Source organism: Cajanus cajan, chromosome 5 (genome assembly GCF_000230855.2).
Source record: "Cajanus cajan strain Asha chromosome 5, NIPB_CcT2T_4, whole genome shotgun sequence".
NCBI lineage: Eukaryota > Viridiplantae > Streptophyta > Magnoliopsida > Fabales > Fabaceae > Cajanus > Cajanus cajan.
Window position 1 is genome coordinate 65,569,436 of NC_138521.1, and position 16,062 is coordinate 65,585,497.

Below are 16,062 nucleotides of genomic sequence, written 5' to 3' on the forward strand. Positions count from 1 at the left end.
AAAAGGCATTTTAAGTTTGAAGCCAACGCAAGTTGAATGAGATTTACTTTTTTAATTTATAACTAAGCCGGTGAGTGTAGGTAGGACTAGGTAGTAGGTCTAGTAGGTGTGAATAGGCCACGTCACCATTTGAGTGAGTTGCGACCGGGCCTTTGCATTTTGTTGCGCAGCCCACAGAGAGAGTCTGCACCCGTGCTCCGTGTGAGAGAGAGACAACGACTCAGACGCTTCCACTCCTTCTTTGGCGGCGGCGTCGTTTTCTCTCCCCCTTCACCCATTCATTCTCTGTAAGGTTTCTGCATCTTCATTTTCCAGCTTTTACTCCTCCTATCATCGCTTTTCAGATTTATTCCACCTTTTATTTTATTTTATTTTTTTTTTATTTTTCGTATTCTCTTTTAGACTCCTCATATCTTCTTATTGGATTGCGATCGTTTCTCACTGTAAGACTCCTTTTCCTCGTTTGGCTATTTCGTCGAGCATCTGGCGCTTACAATCTCACAAGATGCGATGCGCTGTACTTTCATAATGCACCGCTATCTCTTAGAGGCTCTTCTGAAGCTGATGCACTATGCTCTTAGAACTGTGGGTGGAATCCTGATTTTCTTCTGTAGCTTGACTTGCGCGTCAAAATTACGCACTTGTTTTGCTCAATTTTGCAACTCTATCCCATGTGAATCAGTTTGTGTGTCAACTTCCTCTGAACCTGTACAGTCGTTTATCATAATGTGAACATCCTAGGTTGCTTTTCAAGTTCACTATCGATTTGCCCCGATTTCTGTAAATTAACTTGGTGAGCTTCATTGATATCATCATAATTTAAAATACTTCGTGGTTGAGTGAAGGATTGTAGTGTCATGTTTTGAAAATAGGCAAATAGCACTGGTCAAGATTGGGGTAGCTTGAAGGAACTTAAATTATTTTTTCTGTTGGGTAGAATACAAATTAATATTGTAACTAGTAAACTCCAGAGGCTTCAATTTTATTGTCCTATCGTGTCACTGGGTGTTCTCAAAACCTTACTTTGTCTTATCCGGGAATAATGGACTCATTACATTTATGGTTTACTCCTGTATGGGTATTTTGTCGAGCATATGGCACGTACAAAATCTGTCTACACGTGCATGTAGTGCTGTGCAGTACTTGCATAAAAGCTCATAGTTTCACCTCTCTTCCTGCACTGTTATTGAGGATGATCTAGCTTGCTGGATGACTTTATTACTGATCTTTTGTTACATAGAAAATATTGCATTTGCACATGTACATGTCGATGCATGATATTGTTATGATCTTTGTTGTTCTCCTTTTTCTTTTCTCCTGTTTTTCTATGTGAATTTGTTTCTAATCTTGAAATTGTTAATTAAAATATAAAATAATAATTATGTTTCACAGGGTTTGGTGCATTTCATTCTGATTCAATATGGCCAATGGTCCAGCACCTTACTCTGAGATTGGAAAAAGGGCAAGAGGTAGATTTGCATTCAAAATCATAATATATTCATTTTTGTATGTCATTGCTCAAGGAACACATGAACATCCTGTTGCTAGTTTCTGGCTGTACTCATACAAATGACAAATAACACGTTGATTTGCGTATTACAATTCATTACTTATTCACCCCTCGCTTATATATACATCAGACATATAGGACATGATATGGTAAACACCCACAACTAATTTTGTGATTGCTTTCATGCCTTGTATTCTTCTTCAGTAATTTAATTTTTCAGATCTCTATGATCTGTTGCACCACTACTTTTCTTATCATTGTCCACTTTTGATTTACTTATCAATTGAGACTTCTATCCCAGCCCAAATAAATATCATGAACAAGTTCAATAGACATTCTCATTTTACCACATCATTGACTTCCTCAGTGCATCACCTTCATTGTACACCAGGTTTCTGAAATCATGGCCTGTTGTATACTTATATGAAAACTGGGTTAGCTAACAATTTGAACTTAAAATGTTCCTTATTTCATAATCCCTTCCTGATCATTAATTGTTAGGCTCACAAGTCATGTTTACAAAAGAAGGGTAAAATAATTGAATGGTTATGTGCAGTAAAATAGTGGGGAGGTTAGGCTAGAATCATGCAATGGGGCCCAAAGGAGAAAGAGAATGGATATATATAGAGGAAGGGTATCTGAAGGAGGGGGGCTGATTCTAAGAGGTTTTGGGTGGTGATTTTGAGGAGAGGTTGGCTCTTCTCATTATCTAGTGTTTGCTTTTCTAGTTTTACATGCTTAGTTTCTATTTCATACTTTATAGAATATTATCTCCCTCCATAGCCATTGTTTTCTGTTTCTCTGTTGGATTTCTCTTATATTCCACTGTATATTGAGGATTTTTCTACTGATCATAGATAAATATCAATACTGGTTCAACCATTTTTCTTATTTGATACTTTGGTTCCTAACAAGCATCTATGGCCAAGAATCTTGACTGTTGTCTTCTCTATGTATTTCCTATCAAGTCAAATTTAAATTTTGCAAAACATACCAGTGGCATTAAGGATTATATAATCTTGTTCCTTTGCAGACCTTTTATACAAGGATTACAACTTTGATCACAAGTTTACCCTATCGATTCCCAACTCCACTGGATTGGTAATGCATATCCCCCTTTATGCAATTATCTCTCCCTCTCGTTTATTATTTGTATCAGTTCAGTTTTCAGTTTCTCATTGCAGTTGATGCTTAGTAGATATAATATTCTTTTGCTTGAATATGCTATAGTCTTAATCACACATGCAGTTACTCTCGCACATACTGAACATCATATAATACGACAATAGTGATTGTTGATGTATTTTTTATTTTCTCTTTTTGACCAGCATGAAATAGTAACACAATTCTTTAAAAACTGAGGATAAGTGCATTGCATCCCATTATTGCATATATGAGGATTAAAGTTTAATCACATTCATTTTTCATCATTCTTTGTTATTTGACTATTGAGTAAAAAAACTGAGAGGAAGAATAAATAGATTTAATATAATGCTCAATTGATTGATGTCATTATGTTAATAAAATTGCATTCCATAAAATATTCATATTTGGGTCTATTTTTATTTATTTTTATAGCCAAATATCATGGGTTGTGAGATAAAGTTAACTTCTGGATTCCTATAGAAAAATTAATTTTCATGAGGAATCATGTTTTATCTATTTAAGGTAATTAACAAATATGCCAAACTCCGGAAGACATCATGGAAATCTTTTATCAGTTCAGTGTCATCTAAACTTTCCCTCTCCCCCATGTAGAATTGAACTCCAAATACAGGTGCTGCTTGAAAGGATGAATATTGTTTTCTCCTTTCTTGAGCAAGTTGGGTTTATAAAGTTGGCAACATATATCTTTCAATTCATGGGTTGTTTACATGTTCTTATAGGCGCTAATGAGAATGAATAATCATGGCAATTGGAAACTTGCATTAATGTTTGTATTTTATCAAATAGTCTAAAGTGATTGCAGATTTGCAACCTTTAGTCACCCTTCTTCAATTGTGCCTAATTTCATATTCTATTTTCCATTTGGCAGGGGCTTGTAGCAACAGGATTGAAGAAGGATCAACTTTTTGTGGGTGACATAAGTACACTTTACAAGAGTGGAAATACTACAGTTGATGTGAAAGTTGATACATACTCTAATGTAAGAAATAGAGGTCTACTTCTACTCATATATCCTTCCTTTGATATGTAAATAGTGTTGCTACTACTGCTACTCTTAATCTGTCAATGACTGTAGCAAAAGTTTAAACTTTCTAAAATTGGTTTAGTTATCTAAGATGGTGTAAATTGAAACCAGTAGTTAGTAATGTTTACATTATGGAGTTTTAGGTATAGTGGTAGGAAGAGAAATAAAAGAGAATGATACAGACTTTGAATAATATTCTATTAATTACTACAATGGATAATAGTGTTTATACTAATTATAATCCCAACGAAATAGGAAACAAAGAGATAAGAAATTATGGTAATCATACTTGAGAGATAATGAGGAAATGAATAGATAAACTAATTCCAGAGGAGAAAGATATCCAAAGATAGTTTAGAATGCTTTCATTTTTTCTAACAAGTGTGGTGACAGTATTTTTACCATCTTTTACTACAAATGATGTTTTGTCTAATTTACCTCTGCAGGTATCTACAAAAGTAACTGTGAATGATATCTTGCATAGTACAAAAGCAACTTTGAGCTTCAACATACCTGATCATAAGTCTGGAAAGGTGGGTATAATCTAGCTTTCCCTGTGAGAAAATGTTAATGCATGGTTTATCAGACTGAATTAAGTAAATCATTGCTTTTGTTTGCTCCTGATAATACTTAAAGTGTTTTGTTTGATTCCCTATCTATGAGGATTTCATAAATATAATGACTCTGTTAAAGCCTAACTCATAATTGATAATAAAAGTTTTCATCCTAGTAACTTGAAGCAACAAATGGGATTGAATTCCTTATTGACGGAAGTTATGCTGAAAATCATCTGGTTGGCATATTATCGATGATAGTTGATTCACTTGGTTGAGATTGGTTGCAATTAGGAATTACGAGTTGATAAACTAATGCACCAAATCATTCACCTGATTGAGTTGGGGAGGTGTGGTACAGAGATTGTCTCCTCTTATGGTAACATATACCTGTATGATTTAGAGCAGTAACAAGGATACACTGATTTTATTTGGGCAGTAGCTTAGTAAAACCTTGAAACAGCCTCTCCAGTCATGGGTCTGTGGCTGCTTATGCTTGACAGTTTGACCCTTCCAAACCCTGCAGTGATGAGAGCCTCCTGCACTGGGCCATCCCTTTTTATTATAGCAATATGTAAGCAATGAATTTACTTTGGCATTCTTGCAATGTATCTGACTCTGCATTATTACCTCAGCTGGATGTGCAGTACCTTCATCCTCATGCAGCCATTGATTCTAGTATTGGTTTGAATCCATCCCCTCTATTGGAGCTTTCAGCTGCAATTGGAAGCAAAGATCTTTGTCTGGGTGGTGAAGTTGGATTTAATACAACTTCTGCTTCATTCACAAAATATAATGCTGGAGTTGCCTTCAATAAATCAGATTTCTCTGCGTCCCTTATGCTGTAAGTATTGTTGCTACCATATTTTCCTGGTTCAGTCTTATGTCCTATATAACCCTTCTCTGTTTCAGGGTTTTTTTTTTTTTTTTTTTTTTTTTAATTAGCACCTGAGAATTACCTATCAGAAAGGCTAGATAAAATTGGAATCGCCAAAGGATGGCAAAATCTTGTAGTTAGGCATAGACTCGCTTACATAATATTTTTTGAAAGCATGTTTGTTATTTATTTATTTATTTTTGAAGAAAGGAAATATTTAGTTATACTGAATTCTGAAACCTTGAAGTTGTTGTGGACATCTAAAGCTGTGTGTATAGGATATGGACTAAACTAATTGTGGTGGTCTGGGCTCAATGGTATACATGGTTTTATTTCTAAAATTTTGAATTTTATTTAAATTGATTAATACCAGCATTATTGAAGAAAATAAAACTCGTGCAAATTATGTGCATTTAAACTCACAAATATATCTCCTAATTCCTAGCTTCGTACTTAGAGCATCTCCAATGTTAGATTTTTATCCGGTTCTTAAGTTTAAGCTCTCATTGCTTATAAGAAACCTGCATTAGAGCATGCTGACATGACAGGTCAAATTGTTAAAATTCAAGTACCGTTGCTTATAGAAGAGACGATTGCTTAAGAATAAAAAAATAACTTAATATTCCCTTCTTTCACTGATGTTAATAATTATAATAATTAAATTTTTTAAAATTTATTAAAAATGAAGTATGAGTGATTAAAAAGTGGAGATGCTTATAAGCAACTTTCATTGGAGTAAAAATTATAAAAATGTAATATAAGTTGCTTATGAGTGACATGACAGTGTGGGATCCATTTAAAGTGGATGAGAGTTGCTTATAAATAACTCCCATTGCAAATGCTCTTATGCAATTCTATTATGAGGTGGACAACTTTATGGTGTACTTGAAATTTTCTATGAACCTTAGGATATTTCACTCGGTTACTGTGAAGTCTATATGATTTATGGGGAGAGGATACTAGCTAATTCCTTTGAAAATGAAATGGTTTTAGTATTTTTTTTGGAAGTATGGGTATTTGTGTAATTATTACTTATTTTTATTTTTCCTTATCTTTTTTTTTTTTTTTTTTTCATTTCAATTTGAGAGTTAAAGTTATCTCTGGGAACTTCATGATATTTATTGTAAAGTGTAGACTGTATACAGTTTATAAATTATTCTATTCGGTGACTTTTAAATCGAGTCTTTTCCGGAAAGTCCTAATAAGAAGGTAGACATACACAGAAAATTCGTTCATTTGCTCTGATAGGGTATATCTTTTACAAATGCAGGGCTGATAAAGGACAAACCCTGAAGGCGTCTTACATTCATTATGTTGATCGCCCAGATGGATTTACAGTAGCTGCTGAAATCTCCCACAGGTTTTCTTCCTATGAGAACAGATTTACAATTGGGAGCTCACAATTAATAGATCCAAAGACTGTTTTAAAGACTCGGTTCAGTGATGATGGCAAAGCTGCCTTCCAATGCCAACGAGCATGGAGGCCCAATTCACTTGTTACCCTGTCTGCTGAATATGACTCCACGAAGATCTTTAGTTCATCCACCAAGTTCGGTCTTGCTCTTTCTCTCAAGCCTTAACATGGCCTGCCTATTGACTCTTATTTGGTGGCTTCAACTTTTATCATTATATCATTTTACATTGTTTCGAAAACCCATGGTGGGTTGTTTTAAGCCCTATCATATCATAAGGTAAAACAAAGGAACTAGAAATATTTGTGAAATCTTCTAAAGCGGCACCGGGAAGGACCCAGTTTTGAAATACTTGCATAAATGGCTAGAGGGTTTTGTAGCTGATTTATGATACTACAGTTCAGGATCTAGCATATGATTTTGGGGTTAAATTCTATTTTGATATATTGACTCGTGGTCAGGTGGGTTGTGGATGCCTGATCTCTCATTTCATAATTTTTTTTCGCCGTAGTATACTGTTAACTTCTCATATGGCACAAATTTTATCGTTCTATTTCACCAGCTCCTCATTCAATAATGGACCAGTATTCGGAGAACTTCCTTTGGTTTATCCCGAGCAATTGAATGATTACAAATTAGATTTTTAATGTCTGTTCTTCGTTTATTCTGAGTGAGGAAGTGAGATTTTGTTGAGGGGGTAAATTTTGGTTTATTTAGTAATAAATTTTTTAACCTTGCTTGTTGAAGAAATGCACAATGTTTATAGATAAAATGGATTTGACGGTGCATCTAATGAAATCCACTAAGAGAATGACCGGGTAACAACATATTTCAAGTATTTAGTATTTTTTGATATAAAAATAGACACAAGACTTGTTAAGGGTATATTTGGTTTAAGAAAATGTTTTCTGTTTCTATTTTCAGTTTTTATTTTCAAATTTTTAGAATTTAGAAAATGTTAATTTAACTTTTCATTTTTTGTTTCCTTAGAATGAAAACATTGAAAATATAAAGTATTGTTATCTTTTATAAAAAATACAGGTATTTTTTCATAAATTACTTTTATCTTAAGAATTCTTTAATTTATCGTTTTAATTAATTATTCAAGTATTATTTTAATATAAAATCTCTTTGATACTAAGGTTTTTTTTTCTTTCAATCAAGTCTCTTTAGATTTTAATGATAAATATTCTTTAATAATCAAGTTTCTTTAGACTTCTACAATTAAGTATTCTTTTTTATACAAAGATTTAAAGTAATAATACAAAATTAAAGTTGAAAAATTACTTTACTGTTTTGTTTTATTATTAATATATAATACAATTAATTAAGTACAAAGTTTTTACAAAGATAATAAATATGATTTATATATGACTTTTACAATTGTTCTATGCATGTATGAGTGTGTGTATATTAATGCGTGTCTCTTTATCTTGAATCTTCAAGTTTTTTTATGTAGGTGTTTTATAAAGATGATTATTGTCCATCTATGAGTGTCTTTTATAGATTTGTTTTGTCTATTTTCTTCTTTGTTTCTTATTTGATAAATGAACATTTTGTTTGAGAGGCTAAATACCAAAATAATCAATCATTAAAAAAATGTTTGAATTTGTTGTCATTAAAACTTATTCAAAATTGTCTTTTAATCTAATAAGAGTAGATAAAAAGAAATAGATATAGTCAATTTTATTTGATGTTATTTCTATTGATGAGAATAAGACATGTTAAATAGATATTATGGACATATATATATATATATATATATAATAAAAGTTTTTTATAAAAAATATTAATAATTTAAAAATATAGTACCTTTTTAATTAATATTTGCTTAAATAAGTAATAATTTTTTTAATGATGTATTGATTGTTTGTAAATCAACATTTCTAAGATTTTTTTATCTATTTTAAAAAAAATCTAAAGAACATATATATATATATATTGTTTCAAAATTAGTAAGAGTCTGAACATATTGGTTGAACATAATGTATTTTAAATCTCTTAATATTAAATTCTATTTTTTAATAATGCTCGAAAGTCTTATTGATTTTGAACTAATTTGTAAAACATGAATTTATACTTTATCATCTCTAAAATTTATTTATCAAAAAAAGTAATTTGTTCGATCATTCAGATACTCCTCATGTGTGTTGGTAAAGAAGCATAACCAATAACATACAATTTTAAAAAGACTGAAACTCAAAATGAAAGAAATGAAAAGGACAAAACAACTGTTATTTCTTGCGACAATAAGAAAATATAGACCAAAAACATTTAATAAAGGATTTAATTTTTCATATAATAAATATTTGAAATAAAATATGTTAAAAAATGACATTGAAACTAATTTTGAATTGGTGGTGTTAATGGTTACATTAGATTGTTGTAAAAGTGAAAAAAGGTAAGAAAAGAAAAGTATGGAATAGAATATATGATAGCATAAAGAAATGGTATGAAAATGAAATGAAGACGCAAGGTAAATTAAGAAGAGGAAAGAAAGAAGAATAGGTTGTGTTGCGTTTTGATCTTGGTTGGGTGTGTGAGGTGTGAAAATGTCGCACGGCGATACCATACCCCTTCACCCATCTTCTCAGTCCGACATCGACGAGATCGAGAACCTCATCAATGCCTCCGTCCACCAGTCAGTCCCTCCGGCGAGGCCCCCCAGTCCCCCACGCGCCTCCATCCCTGTCTCCGTCTCCTCCGCCCCCTCCGCCTCCCCCTCCCCCTCTCCCTTCCTCTCCTCCTCCCTCCCTCCGCTCCCCAAATCCTCCTCCTCCGCCGTCCCTCCGCCCCCTCCCCCGCCCTCCGGCTTCGGCCCCGCCCCCAACACCCTCACTGAGCCCGTGTGGGACACCGTCAAGCGCGATCTCTCTCGAATCGTTAGCAATCTCAAGCTCGTTGTCTTCCCTAACCCTTACCGCGAGGACCCCGGTAAGGCCCTCAGGGATTGGGATCTGTGGGGCCCTTTCTTCTTCATCGTCTTTCTCGGCCTCACCCTCTCTTGGTCCGCTTCTGTTAAAAAGGTATTTCTTTCTTTTATGCTTTTTAGCTTTTTCTGCTCTCTTCTTCGCTGATCTGTTGTCACCACTTGTTGATCTGCTAGTAATCGTAGGGATAGCGATTGGATCCACTTTAGGAAGGAGAAGGACATTGTGCCTGATCTTGATCTTTACTGCTTGTTTCTTTTTGTTACATTATTTCTGCACTATTTATGCTTTTCTTGATTCACTTGATGGTTGTGATCCCACCTTGTGGGTTTCGCTGTTCAATCTTAACTCTTGAGGAAAATTCACTTCAAAGTTATGGGGATCTGTGTATTTTATATCCCGTACGTAGGAGAGGGAGAGGTTACTTGTTGAACAACGGATTGCTGAGGTATAAATGTTGCAATGACATATGATGCACTACTTTGGTGTTGCATTAAGCCAATGGTCATGGAGTTGTCAAACTGGCATTCATATAGTGGTGTAGTGCCGGAGTGGCACGACGCAGCGGCCCCTACTCGCTACAGGGAGCTGTTGCAGTCGATCATAGAAGACCAAGTAGTGGGTTGGGTAGTGGCTTTAGCAGCGCTGTGTGTTAATTCCAAAAAAATGCCCTTGAACGGAGACATTTTGGCTTTTTTGAGGGTCTCATTTTGGGATTTCAATTTGCAAAAAGTGAAAAGTGAAACCTACAGCTGCAATAGTAGTGAAAATGATTTAAAAAAAAAAAAAAAAGACTTGGATTTAGAAGATGATTATTCCTATCTTGGAAACCTGGATTTGACTTTTGTCGGTATTTACTTGTAATTTTTGTTTAAGACACCTGAGTTTTTATTGTTATTTATGAATGTCAATAATTTTGAATGAGTTTTACCATATTTGTTTTTGATACTTTATATGTATATAGTATACATATAAATTATATAAAAAATTTCAAAATAGTGGCAATCCCACTATCCGCTGTTTCACTATAGCACGATTAGGACCAGCCACTACACACCACTATCTGGGATTTAAACCACTGGTATTTTGTGCCCATCAGTGTGGTGCTTGGTACAACCTATGAAGCATCGCCGCAAACACAGATGTCAGGACATGACTAGTACAAAAAATATAGGACATCGGGACAGGACGTGTGTGTATATATATATATTTATGTAGAGAATTAAGATTTATATATATTAACCTTATAGAAAGAATACTAATATGGATCAATTCATAGTGCAATCTTTATGAAAAAAAAAATCAACATAAGAAGATGAATCTATCTCTTTAAAGTTAAAACTAATAATTCTATGAAAATGAGGCTTGCAAAAAAAAAAAAAAAAAGATGTTCTGATCCTTGCAATATTTACAAAATTAGTTGACTCTTTAATTTTATTTTATAATATGAGTGTTAAATAAGTGTTTAGCTAAGAGTAAGTGTCGGTTCACTTTCTTGGCTTGTGCCCAAGTTGTATTGAAAATGTGTCTAAACTGTGTTGGAGAGGTGTTTGAGTCAAAAGATAAATAAATAATGAATAAATGTGAAATGGTGCATAAGTGTCAAAAGTGTGTCGAACAAGTTGATACAACATTTTATTGATGTGTCAGTGTTTCATAGGATACAACTTATGTGGTGTGGAACATCATTTTCTATCGAGTTTTTCCTAAATCATTCCATTTTATGTATTGTTAATGATTCTCAATTTTATCCTTTCAAATATTGAACTGAATTGAATATCTAGCTTGGGCTGTTGACTTCAATTTGTGCTATGGCATTTGGTTCTTAACATATTGTCAACACTATATATATGTTGATCATCTATCTGTTTGTGTCTTCCTTTAAATTGCTTTAGGTTTGTATACTTATTTGAACTTTACATTTTTCAGTTTCTTGCAAAGAAAGAATTGTGATTAATTAATGTTATTATCTAAGTGTACCCTATTTCTTTTCCTATTTTTTGCATAAAGAATTTTCTGCAACTTCTCAGAGTGAGGGTTGTCATTTGAAATTCCTTGAAGAGCTGAGATACTTGTATCTTTGGGTTGATGAGATTTCCAGTGACCAAATGGCATGGAAACTAGCAGTTTTCATGGTTTGGGATTGCTTTTTCTTAAATTGTCGTTCTATTCTTTAAAGTTAAACAGTAGTTGTGATAGATGCTACTAAGAGATGGTGGTGGTATATGAGTCTGAACTACCAATAGACATGCTATTACTGAAGACATCCAACTCCTAGAGTAGTGTGAGTTCATTATGACAGAACACTGCTAGTTGTTGGTGGTTTGAATTACATAGTTGCACCTATCAACTGAATCTTTGTCTTCTCCATGATACAAATAAATTGTATATGTATTTCTTTTCCTTTTATCGTTTCTTGGGCTATGTGAAGTTAAATATCTGTTGTTAAATTATGAATTCATTGAGGGGGATGCTGTGATTAGTCCATGGAGCCAATAGTTGTAAAAAAAAATTACAGTTGGATTCAGTTAACCTTTAACCAGGGGTTCAAATTTCTTAGTCCACTCCTTGGTCCTCTGCTTTGTCCTACTTTGGAAGTTCTCTAGTCTATCCTGTCTTTTTTCCTGCATTGTAGTTTGCATGATGAGAGTCTGCCTTGGTGCAATGATAAGGTTGCCTTGTGAACTAGAGGTTATTATCGGTTTGATTCCTAGAAACAAACTCGGAGATAAGGTTGTGTGTATCTACCCTCCCGAAATGCCACTAGGTGGGGGCCTCATGCACTGTGTTTTGTAGTTTGAATGTCTTGCATATAATTACTAAGTTTGGTCAATATTAGTCGTATTTTTTCTAACGTCTTTCTGTCTGATTGTGTCTCAGTCTGAGGTTTTTGCTGTTGCATTTGCTTTACTAGCTGCTGGCGCTGTAATTTTGACACTGAATGTACTTCTTCTGGTAATAGCCTCTTTCTCTCTCTTAATTTAGTTATATTTTGAGTGTCAACATTTTCTGTTTGATGTAATGTTGAAGGATGGGGGACCTGACCATTCTTGAAAGTGTACTTTGATGGAGGAGGGCAAATATTTGACTGTCTTCATCTGTTCAAAATTTCAGGGTGGACACATTATTTTCTTTCAGAGTCTGAGTCTGTTGGGCTATTGCCTGTTCCCTCTGGATGTTGGTGCATTAATTTGTATGTTGAAGGACAATGTCATAGTGAAAGTGGTTGTGGTATGTGTGACATTGGCTTGGAGTTCTTGGTCTGCATACCCTTTCATGAGTTCTGCAGTCAATCCCAGGAGAAAAGCTCTTGCACTCTACCCAGTTTTTCTCATGTATGTATCTGTTGGTTTTCTCATCATTGCCATTGACTAAATACACTATGCTTCCGATTTCTTTATTCCGATAACCACTTGGAATCTGCTTCTAAATAGGAATTTTTGTTTGATGATCAACCTTTTTTCTTTTAATTCTTTTCTGCCCGTCCTTTTTTCTGTTTAAAATTTGGTTAGATATATTTGGATACAGACACATGTATAATATTACGTGGAAAGCATATGGTGGAAACAAACTTGATACATAAGTATTGTTTTCTATTACATGTTATTTAATGTCAATGTGTGATAACTGATAGGATTGAAGAAACCCCAAGAAAGAACGAAATTGAACAAATGGATTATTTTATTTTGGGGAAATTACACTCACCCTTACGCCAGGTCTAATGAAATTATACCTGTAACCAGGGAAAAAGATTCTTTGCAGTTTAGAAAAACTGAATTCGATCTCAGCCCGTGCTTAATTTTAATATTTAATGAATTTATTTATGAAGTATAGAAAAAAAAAATGTATGAATGGTGAGATTATTAAACTGGAGACTCCGTTTTTTTTAACTTGAGACTCCAGTTTTTTTTTAACTGGAGAGGATTTTTGTCTCTGTAAACTGATATTCCTCCTTTTTAATATTACTTTGATCTCCCTTGATTTATTATAACCACATAAGAAATCGAGAGGTTTCTGTTATGTGTTGTGTAAATTAAGGGTGATTTGTCCTTTCATTGTTTTATCTGGACATTCTGGCTACTTTCTTGCAAAATATGTCGTACTCTTATAAATATATCACCTCACATTTTAATAATTTTCGTTTTATTATACCTGGGTTCATCAAGTTCTTTGATTCTGCCACTTAGAAATGTAGTGAGGTGTAATCCACTAATGGATGCGTAGGAGGGATTTTTCAACTTTGTGGATACTGTTTACATCCGTGGGTTCGAATTTAATATTTTTTTTGCATGGGCTAATTCTCTTGTAACGTTTCAAACTCGCTGTGCTGGAGAGTAAAGTATATCATTTTTAATTAAATGTTGCGTAATAATAGTCAACACTATTCTTTTGATCACTCAGTGGAATATGCCGAGTGAGTGTGCTCAACTAGTGTTAATCTGACCATTGAGTTCTGCTGAAGCAAGAGTATGAGTTGTCTAAACCGGTGTGCGATTCTCTCTTACTAATTGTACTTAGAACGCAGGAATTTTTGTTAAGATAAGGATTACATATACATTTTATATTACATTAATGCTGAATAATTTTTTTTACTTGTGCACTGTATAAATAAACTCATTTTGAAACAAGTTTTGACTTCAACTGACGGAGTCATTGATAGGATGTACAACATCAATAGTTTTATTTTACTTCAGTTATATGAATCACATAGCAACATCGTATCCAGTTAAAGACCAAATTTTAAAGGTTCTTATTTATTATGAGATTCTTCTTTTTTTAGTTCCTTTTTAATGTTCTTCGTCTCTTTCCGTCCCTTCACGATACTTAAAAACGTGTGTAAATGTGAAAAGGCATGAAAATAGATGATAATTATTTTTTATAGGAAAAAAGTTAGATATAATAATTCAATATTTTTAATTAGGACTAGAATCTTACTCTGATAACATCGAAAATGTAATGCTTTATGTCTTTATTGTCAAGTCTAAATTAATGAACGAACACACTTTTACTTGCATATTTTAAACTAATTTAAGAGGTTTTTTTCTTATTATTATTAGTTTACCTAGAATGAATGACGGCATCCTCCATCAATACTACATTGATCTTATCCACACTGCTTCAGGGTGCAGCTCTTTTGTGACAACTGTGCGTGTCAATTATTGATTAACCAAAAGGAATCCACGTGAGACACTCGGACATATATCTATTTAAGTAACTGTGCCAAGTATGAGTGCATTGAAATAGTTGTGTAATACTCTATTAACAATGACTTGGCAACTCGCACTCCCAAAGTAAATTGGTGAGTCCCTTGATTTGGCCAATCATGATGCATTTGTTGCTTCTCCAACGCACTGTGAGCCAACAATTTGTTACATGGTTCGTGTTGCTTCTTTCTAATTCTTGATTTAGTAGTGGTTGCTTTAAAATGCAAACCCCTTGCAATTCAATTCGTTAGTCACGTCCAATCCGACAATAATCATATACATGTTGGAATCTCGTAACCGAAAAAGCTTCAATAATTGGGATTAGTAGGTTAAGATGGAGACATCAGAGCATTCATTGTTTCCCTATATGTAGATTGGTGACGCCGTTTGTGTACATATCCCTTCAACATTTACTAATATTTACTTATTTCACTTTTGATTGCAACTTAGAAAAGTGGCCAAGGACACCAAATCATTGTATAGCTACAGCCACCAAATTTCTTTCAAACAAGTTTTCATCTTTGTCCTGTATGATTATGAATAAATTTATCAAATGATAGTGAGTTAATGCTTAGGCACTTTAGTCCATAATGGACGTAAAAAAAAAAATAAAAAAAAATAGGTAGGGATTACGCGCGTGCTTTTCTTTCCTCACCAACTAGCCTCGTATTACATAGGAGGGATCAAATCAAATAAATAGGATAGCTTATAGATGGGTGTTCCAATTTCTAGTCTGATCTACATATATGCATTGTGGTGGACAGAAATTGAACACGGCGTGAATCCAATTTCTACGATAAGCCTCGTCCAATGTATCGTTCCTATGTAGGGTCAATTAATATATATTCAGTTGGCATGTTGTATAGATTCTTCTTACGGTATCATCATTTCACTTGCTTAACCTACCTAAGTAGCCATACGCATTTTGATAAGACCAAATTTCAACGGATACTAACCCAAGAAAAACTAGTGAGCTCGCTTTGAATCATAAAAAAGCTGAGAGTGACGTATATTTATCAAAATTCAAAAGCCTACATCTTTCTTGCCAACTAAATTACTCCTTTATTTAACTAGTATGAATAATATAACAAGGGAAGGGATTGCGTACCCCAACCTCGATCAAACTTTTCATCAAATAACTCTAATTGAAAAAACTTCGTTATGAATACTTGTTTTCTTTAAAAGTTTAATATGCTACGCAAATTTAAAAGGAAGAAACCAAATTAACAGAGATGATAGATAGTTTGAAAATATGTTTTTGGCAACAGTCCGTAAAGTCGACATTCGAATATTCAAGTTTTTATATCTTTCGTTCTTTTTCCTTCGTCATTAATAGTAAAAGATAAAAATAAAACTGAATACGAAGTGTTTTACTAATCCGAAG

The 16,062-nt window shown here is 33.7% G+C and overlaps 2 protein-coding genes across 5 annotated transcripts; both read left to right on the plus strand.

Moving 5' to 3' along the window:
* The first annotated feature begins 47 nt into the window (after positions 1 to 47).
* Positions 48 to 7,154, plus strand: VDAC4 (voltage dependent anion channel 4). Of its 4 annotated transcripts, none has more exons than XM_020372413.3 (7): positions 48 to 292; positions 1,393 to 1,469; positions 2,544 to 2,611; positions 3,546 to 3,656; positions 4,148 to 4,234; positions 4,891 to 5,099; positions 6,403 to 7,154. In XM_020372413.3, exons 2-7 carry the CDS (start codon positions 1,421 to 1,423, stop codon positions 6,710 to 6,712), a joined length of 834 nt encoding a protein of 277 aa, XP_020228002.1. In that variant the 5' UTR covers positions 48 to 292; positions 1,393 to 1,420; the 3' UTR covers positions 6,713 to 7,154. The 4 variants fall into 4 exon arrangements, with proteins under 4 accessions (XP_020228002.1, XP_020228001.1, XP_082931818.1 ...); XM_020372412.3 differs by having other exon boundaries at positions 50 to 287; XM_083075692.1 differs by lacking the exon at positions 48 to 292 and adding an exon at positions 467 to 585.
* Positions 7,155 to 8,982: 1,828 nt separating this feature from the next.
* On the plus strand, positions 8,983 to 13,057 carry LOC109807482 (Integral membrane Yip1 family protein). Its single transcript, XM_020370011.3, has 3 exons — positions 8,983 to 9,570; positions 12,355 to 12,429; positions 12,589 to 13,057. Exons 1-3 carry the CDS (start codon positions 9,097 to 9,099, stop codon positions 12,847 to 12,849), a joined length of 810 nt encoding a protein of 269 aa, XP_020225600.1. The 5' UTR covers positions 8,983 to 9,096; the 3' UTR covers positions 12,850 to 13,057.
* Positions 13,058 to 16,062: the final 3,005 nt, after the last annotated feature.